At 40.1% G+C, this 23,804-nt stretch overlaps 1 protein-coding gene across 1 annotated transcript in view; it reads right to left on the reverse strand.

Moving 5' to 3' along the window:
• LOC131200683 (collagen alpha-1(XXVIII) chain-like) overlaps positions 1-23,804 on the reverse strand; it is a 78,374-nt gene that overhangs the window by 47,886 nt on the left and 6,684 nt on the right. Inside the window, exons 2-7 of the mRNA XM_058187860.1 lie at positions 7,925-8,097; positions 4,889-5,457; positions 3,504-3,524; positions 2,865-2,924; positions 1,082-1,135; positions 285-329 (exon numbers count right to left, since the gene is read on the reverse strand). Of these exons, the coding sequence (XP_058043843.1) occupies positions 285-329; positions 1,082-1,135; positions 2,865-2,924; positions 3,504-3,524; positions 4,889-5,457; positions 7,925-8,097 (922 nt within the window). The remainder of the gene's footprint in view (positions 1-284; positions 330-1,081; positions 1,136-2,864; positions 2,925-3,503; positions 3,525-4,888; positions 5,458-7,924; positions 8,098-23,804) is intronic.

The raw sequence follows: 23,804 nt of genomic DNA on the forward strand, positions 1-23,804 counted from the left end.
TTATGATTATCAAGGTATGATGACATACATTTTTAAAGTAGGTCTATGGAGATTCTCCGTCATCCAGGTCATGGTTGTCCCAAAGGTGCTTTTTCAAAAGGCAACTGGATTTTGTTTTTCCTTGATGATGTGTTGCTTCTCATCCAAGAAGTTTCTTCAGTTCTAAACTGAAGGAAAAACCAAGTTCAGTTGCCTTTGGGATTTTTTTTTACAGTATCTGTAAAGCACCTTTGGGATTTTTTGCAGTATCTAGAGGTTTCCTTCAAGCAAATAAATTCATTTACCTCTGTCCCATCTCTTCCTGGAATTCCATTTAAGCCTGGCTCCCCCTAGAAGCAATAGGATATTTTAATATTATTATTCCACAACCTGCTGCTTTCACAACTTAATGATCATTCTAAGTGTTCTGAGAACATTCCAAAAACAACTTTTAATGAACGGTTCTGGATCGGCTGAAGTCTTCTAGGCCTGTCTAGTTTTACCTTCTTAACAAAACATCGCTCATCTGCTGAAAAGTAAGCATTATGCTTTAACTTCTAATTTCTACCATGATGGGAGATCCCTTAATTCAGGGGTCTCCAACCTTGGCAACTTTAAGACTTGTGGACTTCAACTCCCAGAATTCCTCAGCCAGCAAAGCTGAAGAGGAATTCTGGGAGTTGAGGAATTCTGGGAGTTGAAGTCCACAAGTCTTAAAGTTGCCAAGGCTGGAGACCCCTGCCTTAATTTTAACCAGATACATTCTAAATGACTGATTTTTTTAAAAAAAACAAGTGAGCTTTTAAGCATATGTCAAAGATAAGGGCCTCTGTGGCTCAGACTGGTAAGACAGTCTGTTATTAACAGCAGCTGCTTGCAATTACTGCAGGTTCAAGCCCCACCAGGCCCAAGGTTGACTCAACCTTCCATCCTTTATAAGGTAGGTAAAATGAGGACCCAGATTGTTGGGGGCAATAAGTTGACTTTGTATATAATATACAAATAGATGAAGACTATTGCTTGACATAGTGTAAGCCGCCCTGAGTCTTCGGAGAAGGGCGGGATATAAATGCAAATAATAATAAAAAAAAGATAACAGCACCTTTCCTCCTTTTGCACCAGACGCTCCATCATCCCCAGGGCGACCTTTTTTACCCTGGAAGCAAAAGAGGTAAAGGTGGAAAGTTAATAGAGTTTTTTACGGTCCCAATTCCTAGATGCTACACTTCAACAGCTTCAACTCGTTGCTCCCAAGAAAACGAAAAGATGGCTAAAACTTTCTACTATGGACCTCACCCCATTCCTAAGAGGACCATAAGGGGCGTGCATAAGTGAACAAATGTGCCTACCGTTCCTGTCCTATTGTTTTTCTTTTCTTCTTCCTATATATATATATGCTTATACCTCCTAATATTTACTCATATATATGTTTATATACTATATAACCTATCTCTATGATACTTACATATATTCTTGTGACAAAATAAATAAAATAAATAAATAAAATAAAATAAAATAAAATACAAGGAATGAAATTCTAGGAACTTTTGCTTAAAGCACTACCTGAGTTTTGTTATTAAAGGCTGTGGCTCTTAGTGATGCTGCAAGAGGAAATATACAGTATGGGTAGTGCTCAGAATGTGCTGTATACTGTGAAAAAACAGAGAAATTCTCACTTTGCCAAGAGGGAGGGTGGAGGTCAGGTAGAGACAGGGACGTGTCTGTACAATATCTCTCTATCCTGAGTAGTTAAGAGAAGCAGACTACATATATCATTCTGATAGATATAGCCAATAGCATCTTGATATATTCCCTGCTCAGTGCTGAACCATTTGTTATACATTCCACTTATTCTCATGCTTTAATTCTATCATATAATAACATGTTTATTGAACTCAGAATGGTTTCAGCTCCCTGTTAGTCACAAACTATTCCATGTCCATGGAACAATAAAAAATTCCATCATTGAAAATTACTAACAAGCTAACATTGGGTATCCCCCTCCTCTGCCTGCCTGCCTGGCTGTACTGCACATCTTATCATATTTTTAGGACAGATTTCTACCCAATATATTTAATAAATCAAGCCCTTCTGTAGCTTTTGCATTCACTCTTGCTCCCTGAAGAGAGTAGAGAGAATGGCCTTGACAGCCAGAAGGAAGATCTGTTACAAAGGGACAAACAAATAAATATGCTGGCAGGCATCCAATTCTCATGAAAATAAAAGAGATAGAGGGAAACACATTCAGACTTGCAAGATTTTGTTATTGCAGATATTTTAACAGGAGTAGAGGAAGAAGTATGCCACTCATTGTTTTTACTAATAAGCAGCCCAGTCATAAGTATGAGTTGACTTTAAGCTGAATGTTCTTACAATGTTCTGCCTGTACAACTGCCATGTTATTACCAGTTGAACCAGTAATATTGATCTTTAACACCGATTATGGATTTGGGTGAGTTAAGGCTTTGACATATTGCTTCGTAGTAATATGGAGAAGATGTAGTCTAACTAACCAGATTCAGTTATACCTGCAGGATGCAGTGTACCCTGATAAAGGTAAAGAGAATCTGGAACATGTCTATGGAGATTCTTAATCATCCAGGTCATGGTTGTCCCAAAAATGCTTTTTCAAGAGGCAACTGGACTTTCTGGTTTTTCTTTGAAGACATTTCACTTCTTATCAAAGAAGCTTCTTCAACTCTGACTGGATGGTGGGGAATGGAAGGATTTATACTGCAAGGAGTATAAAGGCTGCCTTTTCTCAATGCACATTTCATCAGCCCGGTGTTGCAAATGAATAAAATGCCACTGTTAAAAGTAATCCATGTTGTACATAAAATGTAAGCTCCAGAACTAGAGAAGCGGGGCATAAAAAGGATACTTACAGCAGGGCCAGGAAGGCCCTTGTCTCCTTTTTCACAGTTACAAACAGGAGGCTGAGGACACTTTGGAGGGAAAAACAACCAAGCAAATGAATTCTTCAACATAACTGAGACAGGCTCTGTTTTGCTTATAATTATCCTTATATTTTCTTTGAGTGTTTTTAATCAATTTATATCATACTCTTCAGAGGTGAAATCCAGCAGGTTCTGACAGATTCTGGAGAACTGGCAGCAGAAATTTTGAGCAGTTCGGAGAACCAGCAGTGAAAAATTTGAGTAGTTCGGAGAACTGGCAAATACCACCTCTGGCTGGCCTCAGAGTGGGTTGGGAATGGAGATTTTGCAATATCCTTCTCCCAGGAGTGGGGAGGGAATGGGGATTTTGCAGTATCCTCCCCCTGCCACGCCCCCCAAGCCACACCATGCCCCCCAAGCCATGCCCACAGAACCAGTAGTAAAAAAATTTGGATTTCACCACTGATACTCTTGTAATATCTCCACACCCTTAAGGGCGGGTTGTATTGATTAAAGAATAAGAGTAATAAAAATACACAACAATTTCACCAATGTAAGTAATTATTTCACTTTCATGTTTTAAACATAATCCATCCGCTCCTTCATCCGTTCACAAATATGACGTACCCCTTCTTCTGCCAGATCTTTCTAGAGAGATAGATAAATGGAAAGAAAATTAGATTTTTACAGATAATAAAGCATAATTCTTTAAAAAGTGAAAAAGAAAGCTTGTGGGGAGATATTCCCAACATGGTAATACTATACGATTGCTGTCGTTTTATTTGACAAAACCTATGTATATTTAATAGTTACATAATAGGGTAGACAAGAAAAGGTTCCTTTGTTGATTCATCGTATACTGAGAACATAAGACAGCAACTATTAATGTCTATATATGTGAAGCTCCAGAGTGGTAAAGTTTTTTGGACAAGGTGGGAGATACCTTTAGCTCCACTCCCAGAATGGTGTGATTCCTCCTGTCCTCATTCTCACTACCCTGAAGCATTTTTTGTGGAGAAACTGAAATGCAAAGGCTACCTATCTATTCTGGAACAGAGGGAAGCCTCAGTCCACAAAGGCCCACATGCAAGGCCTTCCCTACCCTGGATATCTACACGAATGCATTTATGGAAGTGCAACTTGGAAAAAAGTATAATGTAGGGGACAAAAAACATATATAAGTCTTGTGTGTTAATAAATAAGCACGAAAGAACAGAGCATGTTGTTAATGGATACATGGTTATATTATTGGCCTATAACATGACCTCATACTCACCAACAAAATATTTTGCCCCTCCATGCTTATTTATTTACTCATATTTATGTTTCATTTCTTTTGTATAGCTCACGATGGGTGTACATTTTGAGCTATACATGTCCCTCCTCCTTTTTCTCCCTCCCCCCTTCTCCTTTGTACATCTCCCTCCTCCTATTTCTCCAACAACAAACCTGTGAGGTGGAATGCGATGGGTACAACTAGCTGGCCAAAGTCAGCCAATGAACTGCTGTAGCTGAGGGTGGACTAGAATCATGATCTCTTGAGTTTCTAGTCCAGCATCCTAATCACTCTACCAGACTGGCTTCCGTCATCTCCTTAAAACAGTAATCAACCCCAGCTCTTGGCTCATCATTTCCAACTGATTACACACCATATATTCAAGTAATTTGACTAAACCCTAATATGACATTGAACAGCTAGCATTTTGACAGCTACCTTGTGAGGAGAGATATAATTCTGGGTTTCCCGAAAGCAAGGACATTTGGAGCCCTGTGTTGCAAGTGATATTCCGTCGCAGAACATTTGCACATAACCCACTGAAAAATTGTATCTGTCTAAGACAGAGGTCTGCAAACTTGGCTCTTTTAAGACTTGTGGACTTCAACTTCCAGAGTTCCTCAGCCAGCAAAGCTGGGAATTGAAGTCCACAAGTCTTAAAAGAGCCAAGTTTGCAGACCCCTGGCCTAAGTGATAAATATCCATTATATTGTCCCACTGAGGTGTTTGCCCCTACCATTTCTTTGAGGATTCTCTCCACCACGTCTTTTTCCTGCAGATTGAAGACAAACCTGGAGGCTGGAACACTGGCCAATAGCCGGAGTTTGGCAGCATTGGCCACCTCCTCAGCTACTCTGGTCATTCCCACAGTGAAGAACACAATACCTTGATGTTTAGCATCGGCAGTAGCTGAAAAAATATCTGGATTTCTCGGATGGTCGGCCCCATCGGTCAACAACACGGCAACTTTCACGCTACCATGAGTTCCCTCAGTCATATAGAGCTGAGTGAGATTTGTAATGGCATAGGTGGTGTAGGTCCCATGGCCAATGTATGTAATGGGAGCAATTCGAGACTTAAAAGCCTCGGGGCCCTTCCAGTCTCTAAACGTTTGCTCGATAAGGACAGTGCTGCTATACTGAAGTAAGGCAGTCCTCCAGCTGAGTGTGCGGCCAGAGCTGAGCTGCAGGCCTTTCATTCTGTCTACTGTCTCCAAGACAAACTTTTTCTGCTGCTCATGATTGAAGTTTTTAGCACTCTCTGAACTGTCCAGGAGGAAGGCCATTTCCAGAATACAGTCTTCATCTAGAAATCACAAAAGTCAGAGGAAGAAAACAGCTCAGATTAGTCACTTGAATGCTAAGGACATTGTCAGTTTTGGAAGGCAATTTTCTTTTTTGCTTCTAAACTACCACATATTTTAGCTGGGGAAATTGGGAGGGGGTTGTTGTTGGAGCGGTAGAAAGTTAGTCATAACAACATTCCGTATTCAAGGACATCCTACATCTGATGGAGACTGCCTGAAGATTGTATTCAATTGAGTGTGAAGAGTTGATTGGACAATGTGATAAACTTGTGGGTCTGGGCCAGGGCTGTCAACTGGATGTGGAAAACCTGGAAGTTTTCAGTTTCGGGTTTTCCCAGCTGTGTCAACATGACATCTCTAATAAATTGGAACTTTGAGGAACCTCAAGCCTCAGAGCTTTATTTCGTTGGGGGTGTTCCTTGGAAACCTGACAGACATGATCTCTTGCCAAACGATTCAACCTTCCACAGATGTTTGGAAAACCTACTGAAGATGTTGAACTCGTTCTCCTCTGACACGCACAAACACAGTTCTGCACAATTCTATACAAATCTACTCAGAAGTCCTGCTGACTTCAGAGGAGTTTATTTCCAAATGTGCATGGGTCTTGCTATAGGTCTGTATCTGGGGGGGGAAAAGATGCATCTGCCCATACCACTCTCAGAACTATTCTGGTCTTGTAGCTTCCAGATTGATTGTAGGCCTCAGAATTCATAGCTGAGGTAGCTATTAGAATGGCAAAGGCTTTTCTAGAGGTTTCTTTAGAGAAAGCTGCATGCTGGAAAATGGCCCCTTAAAGAAACTTTAAATAAGGCATGCATAATAGGCGAATGTGGACACAATTATTTAAATATCAATATTTTTCTGAAATTTTTTTGCTTATCTTTAAAAAGCTGGAGAAATTAGATTCCGCCCCCCCCCCTCAGATGAGCCACTTATTTGTATATGACAGAAGTAGACAACCTATGGGCTCCTGCCTTTGAACCATCCATTTTGCAGCCTTTCCCTCAAATGGAGCTGAAAATCTGTGGTTTATCTTTCTGCCTCTGTGGTAAACCTAAAGAAACGAAGTTGTAGTCATACATATTGCTATGGGAGTGGAATGTATATGTCTCTACCGACTTCTTTTTGATCTTCCCCAATCAAGTATCTTGAAGGTAAATGGGGCAAAGTTCCCATCACTTCCAGTTAGGGCGATATCTGATGAAAGTTGTAATATAGCAATCTGGAGGGCATCATACAACACAAAAGCACACACAAAGGATGTGATAATGGCATAGTCATTCTTCACCCTGTGGCCCTCTTCTGTGCCAATGACCTATTCATTTGGCTATTTATTGGAGATCAAAAGAGCACTAAATCTATGTTCCAAAATAGCCTAACTGACAAGTCACAGGTGCAAAGCACTTGTAAGGGCAACCTGACAGCTGGCTAAACTTCCCTGTTCAAACACCCAGCTGCACTCACACCACCCAGCTTCATCTCCCATTTAAGGAGAGTAAAAGTGGTGCTTGATTTCCCTGCTTAAAGCAGGGGTCTCCAACCTTGGTCCCTTTAAGACTTGTGGACTTCAACTCCCAGAGTCCCTCAGCCAGCAAAGGAACTCTGGGAGTTGAAGTCCACAAGTCTTAAAGGGACCAAGGTTGGAGACCCCTGCTCTAAAGTGACTTTTGACAGGAAGGAAAACGAACTCAGCAGAATCCACCAATCATTTGTCTTAACTTGTTTGACATTAAAACTGTAAGGATCAACACATCAAGTTGAAATCAAATATCTATTACAATGTCCTTCCTGTCGAAGACTACTTCAGCTTCAATTGCAACAATACACGAGCACACAATAGATTTAAGCTTAATGTTAACCGCTCCAATCTTGATTGCAGAAAATATGACTTCAGTAACAGAGTTGTTAATGCTTGGAATAAACTACCTGACTCTGTGGTCTCTTCCCAAAATCCCCAAAGCTTCAACCAAAAACTGTCTACTATTGACCTCACCCCATTCCTAAGATGTCTGTAAGGGGCGTGCATAAGAGCACAAGCGTGCCTACCATTCCTGTCCTATTGTTTCCTTTCATTATATCCAATTAATATAGTTATTACATACTCATACTTATATATATGCTTATATATTGTATAGTTATTACATGCTTATGCTCATATATACTGTGTGACAAAATAAATAAATAAATAAATAAGTAAGTAAGTAAGTAAGTAAGTAAATAAAATCAGTCAATTGAGGGAGTGGGTAGAGCGACTGCCAACAGCAGTTATTCCTTTCTTGCTTCCTGATTCCTATGCATAAAATTGCTGGCAGCCTTCTGGATGCAAAACAAATGTCTTATAATCAAGCTACTATCTTTTGCTGTAAATAAGTCTAGCGTTCACCCTATTGCACTTCAAATACAAAATCGATTTTAGACTCTGATAGATTAAACTTTGTTGCAGAACTGCTCAAAAATAATCACCTTGATCACTTGAATTGGGATATTTTTCTACTGCATTTGAGACAAACGGTTTGCTCTTCTGCTTTCTGATTCCATTTCTTTTTTCTTCGTTGGTATTTTCTACCAGAAACACATGAAGGTCCAGCAGAACCAAAGGCCACAATAATCTAGAGATCATGGTTTGCTCTGTTTTGCTAAAATACACAAGGAACAGTGAATTAAATATAGTCCCCATTTAGCAAAAAGCATGGCATGCAAATAATTCTTTTTGCAAATAATTCACAAGAATGCACTATAAAGTATTCCTTCCATGTTTTCCATTACAAAAAAGCTCTTCTTCAGAGAAGAGCAACTAAGATGATCAAAGGCCTGGAGCTAAAACATATGAAGAACGGCTGCAGGATTTGGGTTTAGCTAGTCTAAAGAAAAAAAGAATGAGGGGTGACAGGATAGCAGTATTCCCATATTTGAGCGGCTGCTACAAAGAAGAGAAGGTCAAATTATTCTCCAAAGCACCAGAGGGCAGGACAAGAAACAATAGTTGGAAATTAACCAAAGAGACTTGGAATTAAGGAGAAATTTCCTAACAGTAAGGATAATTAACCAGTGGAACAGCTTGTCGTGTCCCACTCCTCCGCTGACGGCCGGGTCAGGGAAATCCGAATCAGGCGTGCCTCTGCAGCTCTGCCAAAGTCCTAGCAAAGTCCTCAAGGCAGGCAGGAGACCAGAAAGTGACTTCAGCAAGATATGTCAGACTTTGCCTGACTCAGAGAATGCCAGAAAGCAGGTCCTTTATATAGGCCATGGGGTGTGGCTCCATGACTCAGCACTTATCCAGGCCTGCCCCTCCCTTCCTTCTGTCGCCGCCGCCTATCAATTCTTCTGAAGCGAGGGTCACTCCAGTCGGCAGCTGTTGGTAACTGACCTCCCTCAGGCTCACATGCTGTGGGGGAGGGGGAAGGGTCTAGTTGCTCCATTTGCCTGGGCATGGAGCCAGAGCTGGGGGCTGGACGTGCTTCCTCCTCCTCAGCCTGTCTGGGCATGGAGCCAGGGCTGGGGCCGGGAGGCATACTAGGACATTCCTCAGCGTTCGGAAACAGATAAGAAGGCCCCGGCTGCGGTGAAAGCGGGCAAGACACAACACAGCTTGCCTCCAGAAATTGTGGACGCTCCATCACTGGAGGTTTTTAAGAAGAATTTAGACAGTCTCTTAGCTAAAATGGTATAGTTTCTGCTTAAGCAGGGGGCTGGACTAGAAGACCTCCAAGGTCCCTTCCAGCTTATTCTATTCTATTTTATTCTTTCTTTAAAGTAGAAGTGGTTTTCAGCTAATGATCATTCACTTAACAACTGTTTAAAATTATGATGGGTCTGGAATAAGTACTTTACCACCCATAAAGCATTTCTGGCCATTGTAAAATGTCGTGCAATCCCCCTGTAATCACATGACTGCATTTCAGGCGCTTGGTAACTGGCTCCCCTTTACAACCAGTTGGTCATGTGACCATGATTTGTAATGCCCGTTTGGATAGGGTTTACACTCGTGATTTTAAAATATACAGAATTCAACCCCCAGAATTACCCAGCCAGCATCGAAGATGTTGAAGTCCACACATTTTAAAGTTGCCAAGTTCGAAAAGCACTGCACTCTAAACCATTCAAAATTCCAAACTGACCAAAGGTTTAAGTTTGATTTCAGCAAAAATAATATTTCAGCTACTTTGGTGTATTGAATTATTTTGATAACTTATATCACACAGTAGTACAAGAGCAAGAAAAATGATGAACAAGGTAATGAGGAGATCTAGACTAGAAGTGATAAAACATGCAAATAGTCCTAATAGTCCTACTTTGCTTTCTGTAGGATAAGTCTGTGGCAGAGGTTGAAACTTGCTATACCCAGCTACATCCACAACTTAAAATCTATCAATATGTCTATAATTTAAATAATTAAATTATAGCAAGTTTAAATAACTTGCTAAAGAATAAAATTGTCCCCAGAACTATTGTACAACTATTAAATAAAGGCTACGTCTACACATTTTCAATTTCTACAGTCTATAGGCAAAAAGAAAGAAATGAAACTAATGAAATATAATCTGCATCATGATGACAGGATAGCAAAATATTCAGCCATCTCAAAATCATTTAAATCAATGTTAAGAACTGGATCTCATACTAAGCTCTGAATGCTAACCATTTAAAACCGCAAGGTTTCGCCCCAAGAAGCCATTCATCAACGTTGTATTGCGACGGAAAAGAAATGGCATTCCCACAATTGTCTTCAGCTCTTACCCTCAATTACAGATTTGGCTGAATCTCTTACAGGCTTGTCACACTTGGCTAATGGCAGTCTTTAACAATGCTGAGAGCTGTTGCCCTTCCTGTGGGATGCCACATTCTCCGTGCCAATCCGAGAAGAACATCAATTAAGTAAAAGTCGCATGAGAAATATCAGCAACCATAAATATTGCTGGATAGGTATAAATCAATACTTAAACCAAGATAAAGTTGTTTACAAGTTCTCACTAGTCTCAGGACGAAAGGAGTGACTAAGAAAGGCTACCGCAATCTAGCACCTGGTTGAAACTTTATGCAAACTTTTAATTCTTCTCTATGGACTTACCTCTCTGGGTAAAATGATATAGATGCCGTGGAAGGTGGCTACTACTGTTTCAGGAAGACTGTGGTTCTTCTGTCTGATGTAGTTGCTTTTCTAATTTAGCAGCTAATATCCCTTGTCTGGAACAGTGAAGAGGGGTGGGACTGTGGAGGGGAAAGAGGAGAAGAAGGGGGAGTCGGACAAAAAAAAAAATCCAGACCACTCCTCCATTATATAGATTCCCCACCACAACATTCTGAAATTCACCCTTCCAGGCACATTTATTCACACTTTTATCAATGCAAGAGATGAGAATAGGTCAGAGCGCATCTGAAGCTATATTTCACAACAATCAAGATAGAGAGGAAGCTATATTTTATGATAAACAGTTCAAGAGGGAAGGGTCCCCCCCTTCTTTTAATGGTTCACCTGTGGTAAGAAACATAGCAAGAAAGCTATGCTAGTCTCATTCATTCATTTTGTTTGTTTGTTTGTTTCATTTGTACAGCCACCCAAACTCTGGGTGGAATAAACAATAAATAAAATAAAACAGGAATAAAACAATATGCACAATAATAGAAACATAAAAACTGTTGAATTTCAATCTACGGCAAGGTTCTTAACCTTTTTGTGTCATGGACCCCTTTGAGAATCTGATGAAACCTAAGAATCCCAATTATTCTCAAAAATGTATTATAGTAGTGTATATGAAAATAAGGTTGTTCTATTTTCCTATCTAAGTTCCTAGACCGCCCCAGTGATGGGTTGCTCCTGGTTCGGTCCGATTCTTGCGAACCAGTAGTAAAAGCAGTGGGAGGCTCCGTCCATCTGCCTGGATGTCATCATGGACAATCTGCGCATGCGCAGAAGCTTCTGTGCACGCGGATACTCCTGTTGCAAACTGGTAGTAAAGGTAAGTAGAACCCACCCCTGGACCACCCCTTCAAATCTGCCTATGGACCCCCAAGACTTGTGCCTATGGGCCACAAGGCTAAAACCCCCTGGCCTATGGTATCCAAAATTCAGAAGCAATATAGTAGCATTGTTTCAGACTAAAAAAAATTATTGAAAAGTACAAGCTTTTGTGGGCTATGGCTCCCTTCATTGGATGCAATGCATAATTGCAAAAAAAATGCCAGCCTGCTCCTCCTAATTTTTAGGCAAGGAGTAGTTCCTATTGGAGTAGAGGAGGGAAATTAAGAATAAAATAGATGATTAAAATAGCATGGACTGAAGGTTTGTTTTTTGTAAAATAAATAAACAGGGCCTCTGGTGGCGCAACAGGCTAATGCAGCCTGTTATTAACAGCAACTGCTTGCAATATTGCAAGTTCAAGTCCCACCAGGCCCAAGGTTGACTCAGCCTTCCATCCTTTATAAGGTAGGTAAAATGAGGACCCAGATTGTTGGGGGGCAATAAGTTGACTTTGTATATAGTATACAAATGGATGAAGACTATTGCTTGACATAGTGTGAGCCGCCCTGAGTCTTCGGAGAAGGGCGGGATATAAATGCAAAAAACAAAAAACAAAAAACATGTAGGCTGTCCAGATGTATTGGACTTCAATTCCCATCATGTTATCTCTAGACAAGATGTAGACAACAGGGAATTTGGAGGAAATAAAATAAGCATCAATTATGTTGGCAGCAGGTTCGGGCAGGGGTGGGCTTCAAAAATTTTAGCAAGGGGTTATCTGTCTGGTTGCTGGGTGGGTGTGGCCATGATGGGTGTGGCCTAGTCAGCCTCCTGCACCACAGTGTGGGGGGGTGCTTTTTGCTCTCCCTGGGCTCCAGAGGCTTTCTTTGAGCCTCTGGGAGGGTGAAAACGGCCCCCCCAGGCTCCAGAGGTGGGAAATAGGCCCGTTTCCAGCTTTTCCGATCTTACAGTAGACCCATTTTTCACCCTCCCCGAGCCTCCATGCGCGCCCTGCACTTACCTGCACCCAAAACGGGCTGCGTGGGGACTTCTGGGAAGACGGGGTGGGGTGGGGCCATCCAGGAGTGGGATTTGGGAGTTTTCCGAACTGCACAGAATTTTAGCTAGAGGTTCTTCCTGAACCCCTGCGAACCCCCAGCAGCCCACCCCTGGGTTAGGGGAACTCTAAAGTTAAAATCCCAGATAGTGTTCCCATACACTATCTGGGAACTCTAAAATCCCAAATAGTGTATCTGGGATTTTCTTCAATTGTATAAATACCAGTAGATGACCAATGAGTTTATGAAGCAAAATCATATTGGGGTCCTCTGATATGGTGGATAATTCCATAATTGGCATCTGCATGGCTGGCTAGAGTTCTGGGAGATACTCAGGACATCTGAAAGGAGGAAGTCAACTACATCCATCCCAATATGTTATGTGTTCAGCTGCCAACTCACATTTATCACTGACTGCTTTAACTCCAAGCTAAGCTATGCATACATTACTGGATGAACGATGCAGCCAAAATTACCCTCGAAAGCATGGGAATCATCCATATTGATTCATGCTATGATGTGTTTTTATTTTTACCTCTTAAAGACTCACAGGTCTTTTTTCAGCTTTTATTGTATTCCATATTACAATTTTTTTGAGCAGCGCTTCCTCAAAGATATTTGGGGGAGGGACAGTTTTAGATTAGGCCTAGAGCACCAAAGGAAGAAAGGCTCTATAACCTTTGTTGGTTCACTTTGTTTCTCCACTTTGTTTTCTTTATGGCTCCATTTTGTTGTTTCACTTCCTTTCTAATGGTTAGTCATGGGAGAGCTTCAGGAGGGAGAGATGGATTCTGTTCTGACCTAGGCTTCCCCAGCAGCACGAAGCCGAGGACGCATCCCAATAAACTACTTTTATTTAATTTATAGTGAATTCCTCTCCAGCAAAGTCTTTCCTCTCCCACAGTCTTTCAAGATAGTTCACAATTACCGACCTTTATCAGGCTTGGAGAGTGGCCAGGCTGATATCTTTCAGACCACTGCAATTCTTGGCAAGAATGCAGGAATGAACTAAACTAGAGGCCTCTGGTGGCTCAACAGACTAAGTCTGTCTGTTATTAACACAGCTGCTTGTAATTACTGCAAGTTCAAGTCCCACCAGGCCCAAGGTTGACTCAGCCTTCCATCCTTTATAAGGTAGGTAAAATGAGGACCCAGATTGTTGGGGGCAATAAGTTGACTTTGTATATAATATACAAAATGGATGAAGACTATTGCTTAACACATTGTAAGCCGCCCTGAGTCTTCGGAGAAGGGCGGGGTATAAATTCAAACAAACAAACAAACAAACAAACAAACAAACAAACAAACAAACAAACAAACAAACAAATTGTCTCCTGCAAACACCCTTCCCCTTTCGCTCCTCTTTTATTCCCTATGGGAGGGGCAATTCATCCTCTACCTGTGACCTTACTCCCAAGTTGACCCTTGTTCCTTAGCTGTTCCCTTTGTCTGGCAATTCTGCACATGCACACACTGGGAACAGGCTCCAGCTGTTTGTCTGCCTCACTGATGTCTGACTTCGAAGGCAGCTGATACCTGTCATATGGCCCTGGCCATATCTCTGCCTCCAATGCAGAGCCCTCATCAGAGCCTTCCCCAGAGTCCAGGACTGGCCCGTGTTCCTCCCCACCCTCCTCACTGTCCGAATCTGCTGCCAGCTCCATTGGCGGGCCATAACAGATTGTGCCTGCAGTGTGCTGGTGTGGACAAAGTAACTAATAATCCTCCAGAGCTCCAGAGAATTCCCATGTTTCCTTTATAAAGAAGCACCTGTCTTTTTTAGAACTCTCCATGATTGGCTAAAATACATACAAAAATCACAGGATTATTGCATTTCATAATATTCTTACAGTATATACCAGTCATTACTAAAGTAAACAAATGTAATATATATATATATATATTTATTTTTATTTATTTTTATTTTTCAAATTTATATACCGCCCTATCTCCCTAAGGACTCAGGGCGGTTCACAGGCAGTTAAAATACATATAAATACAGATTAAAAAACAATTAAAAAACTTATTCTATTGCCCGAAATTTAAAATAGTATAAATAATAAAAATCCCTTAAAACCCATAACTTTAAAATCTAATCCAGTCCCGCGCAGATAAATAAGTATGTTTTAAGCTCGCGACGAAAGGTTCGGAGGTCCGGAAGTTGGCGAAGTCCTGGAGGGAGTTCGTTCCAGAGGGTGGGAGCCCCCACAGAGAAGGCCCTTCCCCTGGGTGTCGCCAGACGGCACTGCCTAGCTGACGGCACCCTGAGGAGTCCCTCTCTGTGAGAGCGCACGGGTCGGTGAGAGGTATTTGGTAGCAGTAGGCGGACTACTGCTATACATACATACATACATACATATATCTATCTTTGGTTATTCGGGTGTTCTCCCGTGTAAAATTGGAAGTGTCTTGGCGACGTTTCAACGAAGTCTCATTCGTCATCTTCAGGCTTCAGCTTCGTGCTTCTTGCTCCCAGAAGCACGAAGCTGAAACCTGAAGATGACGAATGAGACTTCGTCGAAACGTTACCAAGACACTTCCAATTTTATGCGGGAGAACACCCGAATAACCAAAGACCTACATACAAACACCCGCGAAAACTTCAGAAAATAGATAGATAGATAGATAGATAGATAGATAGATAGATAGATAGATAGATAGATAGATAGACTTCAGAAAACACATATACTTCTGCGCATACTATCTGCCTTTCCTCAAGCTTGGAGAATTTTTTTTTTAATCTCCATTTATTCTTGTCTTTTTTTTTGACTGCTGGCCTTCTAACTGTAAAAAAAGATCTGATTTTAGGTAAATGTATTCAATATTTTTAAAAGTCAAAATCCTGTCAGTAAGCTCCATGTAGCTCAATGAAATTTACTTCTGTTTGGTAAGAATTGGATTGCACTGGTAACCTGTGGCGGTCTCTCGTGAAGCAAGAGTCAAACACATGGTTCTCCTCAGGATGAGAGTGCCCAGAACAGAGTTTGGGTCTCTCTTTTATTGGGATTCTTACAGGAAGGCATTTACATCAAAGACAATGACATCAGAAGGCACATACATCAAAGATAATGACTTGCATACAAAATCTTGTATAGCAATCACGTAGAAAACATAGCAATACATCCTGTGACATCCTGACCTTACATACTAATTGATCTCACATAATGGTGTGTAAGAGAAACTTCTAAGAACTTTGTGAGAGGGATCTTATCAGAGGAAGGAAGGGGAATGTCCTGTGGTTAATCACAAAACTGTTGATGCATTTCACACCATTGTTAGAGGTAAACATCCTGCAGTCTTGATGTGATTTACACCAAACAAGTTTCTGCCTATTTCCTTTGTACGTGATCCAATCAGCCGAGGTTTTCTCATGCTGATCTTGCAAGTAAACAATCTCTCAAAGGAGTCCATATGGCTAAATTGCAACAGTAACCCACTACATATTATATATTTTGCGCTTAATAAATATGTTTCTTATAAATTTAGTGGAGCTATAAAAAGATTTGTGGATTAAATATACTAAAAGAATGAGAGAGAGAGAGAGAGGAAGGAAAGGGGGGAAGAAAAAGAAAAAGAGAGAGAAAGAAAGAAAGAAAAGAAAAGAAAAGAAAACCAATCTGGCCAGTCTGGTCCAGTGGTTAAGGCACTAAGATAGAAAGTTGGAAACTATGGGTTCAGATTCAGCTTTAACGGAGAAATTCCCTAAGATTGAACTGAAAGAATGGATTAGTAAACTAAAAGAAAATCAGATATATAAATGGGAAGACTAGGGCCATGGTGGCTCAGGCTGTAAGAAGCCTGTTATTAAAACACAGCTGCCTGCAATTACTGCAGGTTCTAGTCCCACCAGGTCCAAGGTTGACTCAGCCTTCCATCCTTTATAAGGTAGGTAAAATGAGGACCCAGATTGTTGGGAGGGCAATAAGTTGACTTTGTAAATATACAAATAGAGTGAGACTATTGCCTTACACACTGTAAGCTGCCCTGAATCTTCGGAGAAAGGCGGGATATAAATGTAAACAAACAAACAAACAAAAAGACTTGAAGAACAAGATAAAGAATATAACACAACTAAAGAATGTTTAGATTATCAATTTATTAAATTAAATTGGTTCAATTTAATAAAATTAGAGAAATGGATAAAAGTGGAAGAAAAATTGGAGGAGAAAGATGGACAGTTAACAAAATTTGTAATGATTATAAAAGAATGTGAGGTGAATGAAGAACATATAGAAAAAGAAAGAATTGGGAAAATATATAGAATATTAACGGAATTAGAAGAGCAGGCAAAAGGTTTAAAATTAATTTGAGAATCAGATTTAGGAGAAATAAATGATAATGATTGGAAAAATATTTGGAATAGAAGAGTATACTGTATAAGAATATGTCAGTTAGAGTTAAGGAAAATGGATATAAAGTGATATGAAGATGGTATCACATAAATTAAAACAAATAGACGGTAAATATACAAATATTTGTTGGAGGTGCAAGAAAGAGGTTGGAACATATAAACATATGTGATGGGATTGTGATAGTGCACAAAAAATATGGGACATGGTGTATAGAGAAATTAGAGCACTTTTGAATATAAATTTAGATATATCACTGAGGATTTTATTACTGTTGCTGGTGGAAAAACAGGATATAAATGAAACAAAAAGGGAATTGATTGTAAATTAGATAATGACAGCTAGATTAGTGATGGATAAATATTGGGGATGAAATTGGGATATTCAAAGAAACGAGCGGTATAATGAAATTTGGAGTATGGCAACAAATGATAAATTAACAACATAAATTTAAATTTAAAAAAGGGATGATTAAAGCAAACAATTATAATGAAATATGAGGGGATTTTATAAAAACATTGCTGGTGGAAAGCAAAGGGAATAAACCTACTCAAGAATATATTGTATATCTTTTAGTTGTTACAGAAGAAGAAATATAAGGAAAAAAATGGTCTCCCTGGGGGTTTGCACTGTAATATTTGTATTTTCCCCTTTTTTTGTATTTAGATTTATATGTATATTTGTATTTAAAATAAAAAAATATTTTAAAATAATTTCTAAAAAAGTTCAGCCTTAGCTATGAAAGTCCGAGTGATTTTTGAATAGTCACTCTCTCTTAGCCCAACCTTCCTTACAGGGTTGTTCCAGGGTAAGACAATATGGTTGATTACCTGTTTATTTATTTATTTATTTTTGGTCTTGCCTTCACTTGACTTGCCTGCTGCAGAGTCCCTCGATTTTTTTAAAAAATGTATCATAATACATAGTGTACAAAGCAGTGCTACTAAACCTTAGCAACTTCAGGCTGTATGGACTTCAACTCCCAGTTTTCCCTACAGCAAGCTGTCTGTAGATATTTTGGAGTTGAAGTCGATACAACTTAAAATTGCTGAAGTTGAGAAATAGTGGAATAGAGCAATCTTCCAATACCACAAAATGTTTGAAAATGTATAAGCCAGGAAAGTGTGTGTGTGTATTTGTTTGTTTAGCATTACTAAATTTAGGTTTTACTTATGATTGTATGTGCATGCATTATCTATTTATTTAGTAGCAAATTCTTAGCTGCAGGCTGATCACATTATTAACTAACACAATTACTTATGAGACACTATTTCATTTTGCCCAGGTGTTCCCCCCCCCACAGTTGGTTAGTAGATTTCTTAGAAGCTTTAGAGTCAAGTATGTGCTACTTGACATCATCCTAAATAAAATTCATGGTATGTGACAGGTTGCCTGCTATATTGGGCACTTCTAGACTTGTAGCAGTCTAAAACTGTAATATAAATCAGACTTGAAATGCATTTCAGAGTGTTAAGGTAAGTAGAATTGAGATTGTCCATGTTCACCCTAGAAATTAAACAGACAGCTTGATTTAAAAAATTGCAAGCAAAATTAATAACAGAAATGCAATATTATTTTGTCACACACAACATCATAATTAAATATAGTCCTTACCCACTCTAAGGCAGAAGTCCAATTTCTGATCTAATTATTCTATCACAGAATGAGCTGCTTATTCATTACAACAACACTACACAAATAATTCATCCCGGATATTCTTCAGCATTGAGTTATTTATTTGCTTTTTGAACAGCCAATTTTACAGTACAGACGGACTCAAGGTAGCTCACAATATAAATGCAAAGCTGTGCAAATGTAATTAATTCAAATAGTCCAAACATAACAACAACAGAATAAGGAAAATCACAATTCAAAACATCTGAGGACTGAGGAAACGGGGGGGGGGGGGGGGAGGGGGAGGGGAAACCTCTTGTTGTACTAAGAGGACAAGAAACGTGGCAACATTTAAATTCTTTGGAATGAAAATTCCAAAACTAGCATCACCAAGCAGGTCTTGCTTTTAGTTGTAACTGGACAAAGCCATGACCCATTGGGTCATCATTTCAGAGATATTTTCTTACTCCAACAAAGAAACAGGATGAACATGGATGAGCAAAAGAATAGTGGGAAAGGACTTCCAACTTCCTGCCAGCTTCCCCAATGGCTTTTCTTGTAGGAAGCTGGCAGGGAACATTGGAAATGATGATCACGTGACCATGAGTGAAAGGGACAGCACTGTGTTCAATAACGTTGAAGTGGCCATGAGTTTGACAATTTTTTTAAAAAAATGTTTTAGTTATTGCCCTCCGACGCACTCTTTTGCTCCACAGAAGGTTGCAAACAATGAGACCCAAGAGTTTTAATAAGTATATCGATCTGTTTCAAACAAAGCTATATAAATTTGTGGCCATGTGGCTCTCTGAGTCTGAGAGGTCTATTTCATGGGTTCACCTGAATATTTGACATGCTTGGTAAATCATCACGAATATTGTCCTCTACTGTGTCTTGCCACAGATAATGGTTGTCAGAACATTGCAGTATTCAAACATTCCTAATTTATGTTGCCATTCTGGATTAGATCACTGAGTTACCAACAGAGTTAAGAAAGAACCCTGTGACCCCCCCCCCCAATAATAAGAGGGGATCAGGAACAAAATCCTCCTGAAGTAGAAACGGTTTGGTTTGATAGGATTTTTAAAAAATTGTATTTGCTCAAGAAAGCTAAAGTATTTTTTTTTTAAAAATGTCACTGAACCTGCATATACCTGGAGGCTATCTGAGTTATCCATCCATAATGAAGTTGAAAACCAATTTTTTTTTTAAAAAAAAAGGAATGCTAGAAATCTGGTGTTGATATGTTGTTACATGCAGAGTATATTCCAACTGTTGAGGTGGCCTAAGGCATCACTCCATAGAAAAAGAATGACATGATAATTAAGGTCTGACAATTATTCAGGTCTATGCAGAAATTTATATCCATAGCACTGAAGATTTGACTTGTCCATAAAAGACTGAGAAATTATCTATTGTCTGAAACGTATCTCCAGACTGAAGCATATCCCCAAACTGAAAATAATTTTAAATCTTTTAAAGATTTTGACCTCAACACTTTTGATTGAAATATACTAAATTGGAATATATTTTAGATGCCTCTCATAGAAGTGCAACTGACAGAGCCTAGCATTTGTACTCTGTAATTAGGTATATACTTCCGATAATTTTTTAAAATTTATGTACAGCTGATAAAGCATATTTTCCCTTTTTTATCCAAGTTTGTTTAGGGAACAGCAACATTCAAGTTAGACAATGGTAGCTTATTTGTAAATCTCCATCAGAATCAAGTTGGATTCTGGATCCCTACGAATTTGATAATCCTAGGGAGCAAGTGACTGAAGCATCATTAAGAGAGAGACTAAAATATTCCTTACTGCCATATGGTCATAACTCTTTCTCAGTAACTGATAAGTCTGTAAATATGAAATTAACTGTCTAGTTAAGTGACTTTCTCTAGGACTAGGTAAAATTGGAAGATGTATAAAAATTGGTTGCTATCCTAAAGAAAACCACCAGATGTGATGTTTCACAAATTGTCCCAGGTCTCTATTCAATCTTGAGTAACTTTATGCCACTTTCTATCACAGGGCTGAAGTCCTAAATCATGTCCCTCTAGTCACTAGCATGCCTAATGGCATGCCTTATATTCTTCAGGTTCCATACTCTAAATGATTTATTTGCTTTATGACTGGACAAACAGCCATAAAAGCCATTTTGTGAATGGCAGGCCTCCCCTTCATGGACACAGCACCCATAACATGCTTTTAAAATACCAAATATGGCCACTGTCCAAGAAAAGATAGGGCTATTTATCTAATCTAATTCACTTCACAGGGCCGCCGTGGTATAAAAATATTTTCAGGGAGAAGAATACCACTTAGATGTCTATGGAGATTCTCGGTCATCCAGGTCATGGTTGTCCCAAAGGTGCTTTTTCAGGAGGCAGCTAGACTTTCTGGTTTTTCTTTGAAGACATTTCGCTTCTGATCCAAGAAGCTTCCCCACCATCCAGTCAGAGCTGAAGAAGCTTCTTGGATGAGAAGTGAAATGTCTTCAAAGAAAAACCAGGAAGTCCAGTTGCTTCTTGAAAAAGCACCTTTAGGAATACCACTTAGAATTCCTGGAGAAAATAACTGCAATAAGTAAATATATAAATAAGAAAGCCCCCAACAGAGCTGGTCTCTTGGACATCCTGCTGTAGCCCTATGACATAACTCAGATAGCTTCTTGACTTTCAATTCTCCCTTTTCATCTTCTTTTTAAAAATTTATGTACAGCTGATAAAGCATATTTTCCCATTTCTATCCAAGTTTGTTTAGGGAACAGCAACATTCAAGTTAGACCTCAAGGATGAAGGTGACAACAGTCATTTGATGTGAATCCCAGAACCTGTTCAAGAAGCTGTTCCTGGTGTCTCTGACATTTCCAGTAGAAAGGTCTGAAAAACATCTGTCTAAGACCTTAGAAAACTGATGCCTTCCAGGGTGGATATCAAGAAAATCACAAGATCACAAGAAGGAAAAGGTCAGAGAAGGTTCAGTTGTAAAACAGCACAGCAGTTCATCAGGCAGACAAAATATGAATCTCCTAATTTCTGTTTATCCGTGAATATTATTTTTTTTTGCATTTATATCCCGCCCTTCTCCGAAGACTCAGGGTGGCTTACACTATGTTAGCAATAGTCTTCATCCGTTTGTATATTATATACAAAGTCAACTTATTGCCCCCAACAATGGGTCCTCATTTTATCTACCTTATAAAGGATGGAAGGCTGAGTCAACCTTGGGCCTGGTGGGACTAGAACCTGCAGTAATTGCAGGCAGCTGCTGTTAATAACAGACAGTCTTACCAGTCTGAGCCACAGAGGCCCCAAGAGTCAGAAATAATATCCTGCTAGCACATAACTGATTGTTATTCTGGTATAGAATGACACCAAGGATGCGATATTCAGCTAGGACCAAGTGCCATTGAACTCAGTGTGACTGATTTCTGTGTGGCAAGAGCAAGAGCACTTAGACTTATATACCCCTTCCCAGTGTTTTACAGCCCTCTCTAAGCCGTTTACAGAGTCAGCATGTTGCCCCCAACAATCTGGGTTCTCATTTTACCCACCTCGGAAGGATGGAAGGCTGAGTCAACCTTGAGCCTAGTGAGATTTGATCAGCCAAATTGCAGGCAGCTGGCAGTCAGCAGAACTAGCCTGCAGTACTGCACTCTAACCACTACGCCATCGTGGCGTAGATATGCCTATGATCATGGCACAAAGTTCCTTGAACCTTCCAAAGAAAGGTCTGAGTCAGAGGTGAAGAACCTTTTATCCAGGGGTGAAATGCTCCCAGTTTGGACTGGATCGCCCGATCTGGTAGCGATGGCGGCGGGTGGTTCAAAGAACTGGTAGCAAAAATCCCTGCCCTCCCCCTGCGTGCCCAGCTGAGCCATGCGATCATCAGAGGTCTTTTTTTTTTTAACTTTTAAAAGCATTTTTTCTTCAGCCAAAAAAATGCTTTTAAAAGTAAAAAAAAAAGTTGGCCACGCCCACCCAGTCACATTACCCACCCCCCACCAAGCCAAGCCCACAGAACCGGTAGTAACAAATTTTACATTTCACCCCTGCTTTTATCTAGTAAAAGCTGCATTATTTTATGGGGCAGTGGTGGGTTTCCCCCCAGTTTGGTCTGGTTCTTGCGAACTGGTAGTAAAACTGGGGGAGAAACTCCGCCCACCAACCCGGATGTCATCATAGACGATCTGCGCATGCGATCCCATTGTGAACCGGTAGTAAAGGTACATAGAACCCACCCCTGTTATGGGGGATAATCTATTGGAAATCATGTGTCAAAATTGGGGGGGGGGGAAGGAACCAAAGGAATACAAGGGCAGAGCCAAAGTCACAATGAATATAGCCTCCCCTCATTATCTCCCTTTCTCACTTCCCAATATCCTTTTCTCTCTCCCTCTTTCCCTTCCCGTGCAATAGAAAAGGCTATTGCAAGCTCTCCATTGGTTTCTTCAGTCATGAGAGTGTCATGAAAAGATGCTAAGGGTTAGGTTAGAGTCCACCCCCTTATGTGTTTCAATCATGTGCAAAGAGGAAGGGACAGTGGGAAGATTGGATTGTAAGAACCAAAAGATGCCCCATTGAGGAGAGGGTAAGTCCCTTCTCCCTTGTGTTGCGAACCCTTCAATTGATTCCTTGTAATTTAAGGGGGGGTGGGAAGCACTAATGCAAGATGTGAGAGAAGCAGTGGTGGGATTCAGCCAGTTCGCACCACTTCGGGAGAACCGGTTGCTAACTTTCTGAGCAATTTGGTGAACTGGTTGTTGGAAGAAACCATTAGGGCAGAGAACCGGTTGTTAAATAATTTGAATCCTACCACTGGAGAGAAGGAAGTAATGTATACATTGATCCTGACTCCTTTGTGTAGAAAAAGAGATCTAATTTCCAGGAAGAATTGTGTCCATTTTTACACAATATTTTCTGGCAACTCAGGATGTTTCAGCCAGTGCTGCCTAGTTCTGCGCTCTCTCTCTGTTTGCAAATTAGTCGGTCTTTACTGGTGGTTTTGAAAATGATCTACCCTATTTGCTGTGACAATTCTGAAAGCCCCAAAACCGTTCCGAACGATTTAAAAAATATAGGGAAAGTCCTGAAAAGCCCTGGAGACAGCCAGTATAATTTGAAGTGCGATAAAGCAAAACACCTTGTAGATTAAATGCTGCAAGGGGAATTGGGAGGGTTCCTCTCCCTGAGTTATTCCACTTTTAAATTAGACCTTAAACTATTTTTAATGATTTGGATAGCGATAGTGATTTGGGTGATTTTAGACCTGAACATAAAGAGTCTCACAAACACACACCCATAATGTATCTGACCCTCAGACTAAGAACGCTGTTGTCCATTGTGACCACAGGGTGTCAGCCTT

This window comes from Ahaetulla prasina, chromosome 1, assembly GCF_028640845.1.
Source record: "Ahaetulla prasina isolate Xishuangbanna chromosome 1, ASM2864084v1, whole genome shotgun sequence".
NCBI classification, from domain to species: Eukaryota; Metazoa; Chordata; class Lepidosauria; order Squamata; family Colubridae; genus Ahaetulla; species Ahaetulla prasina.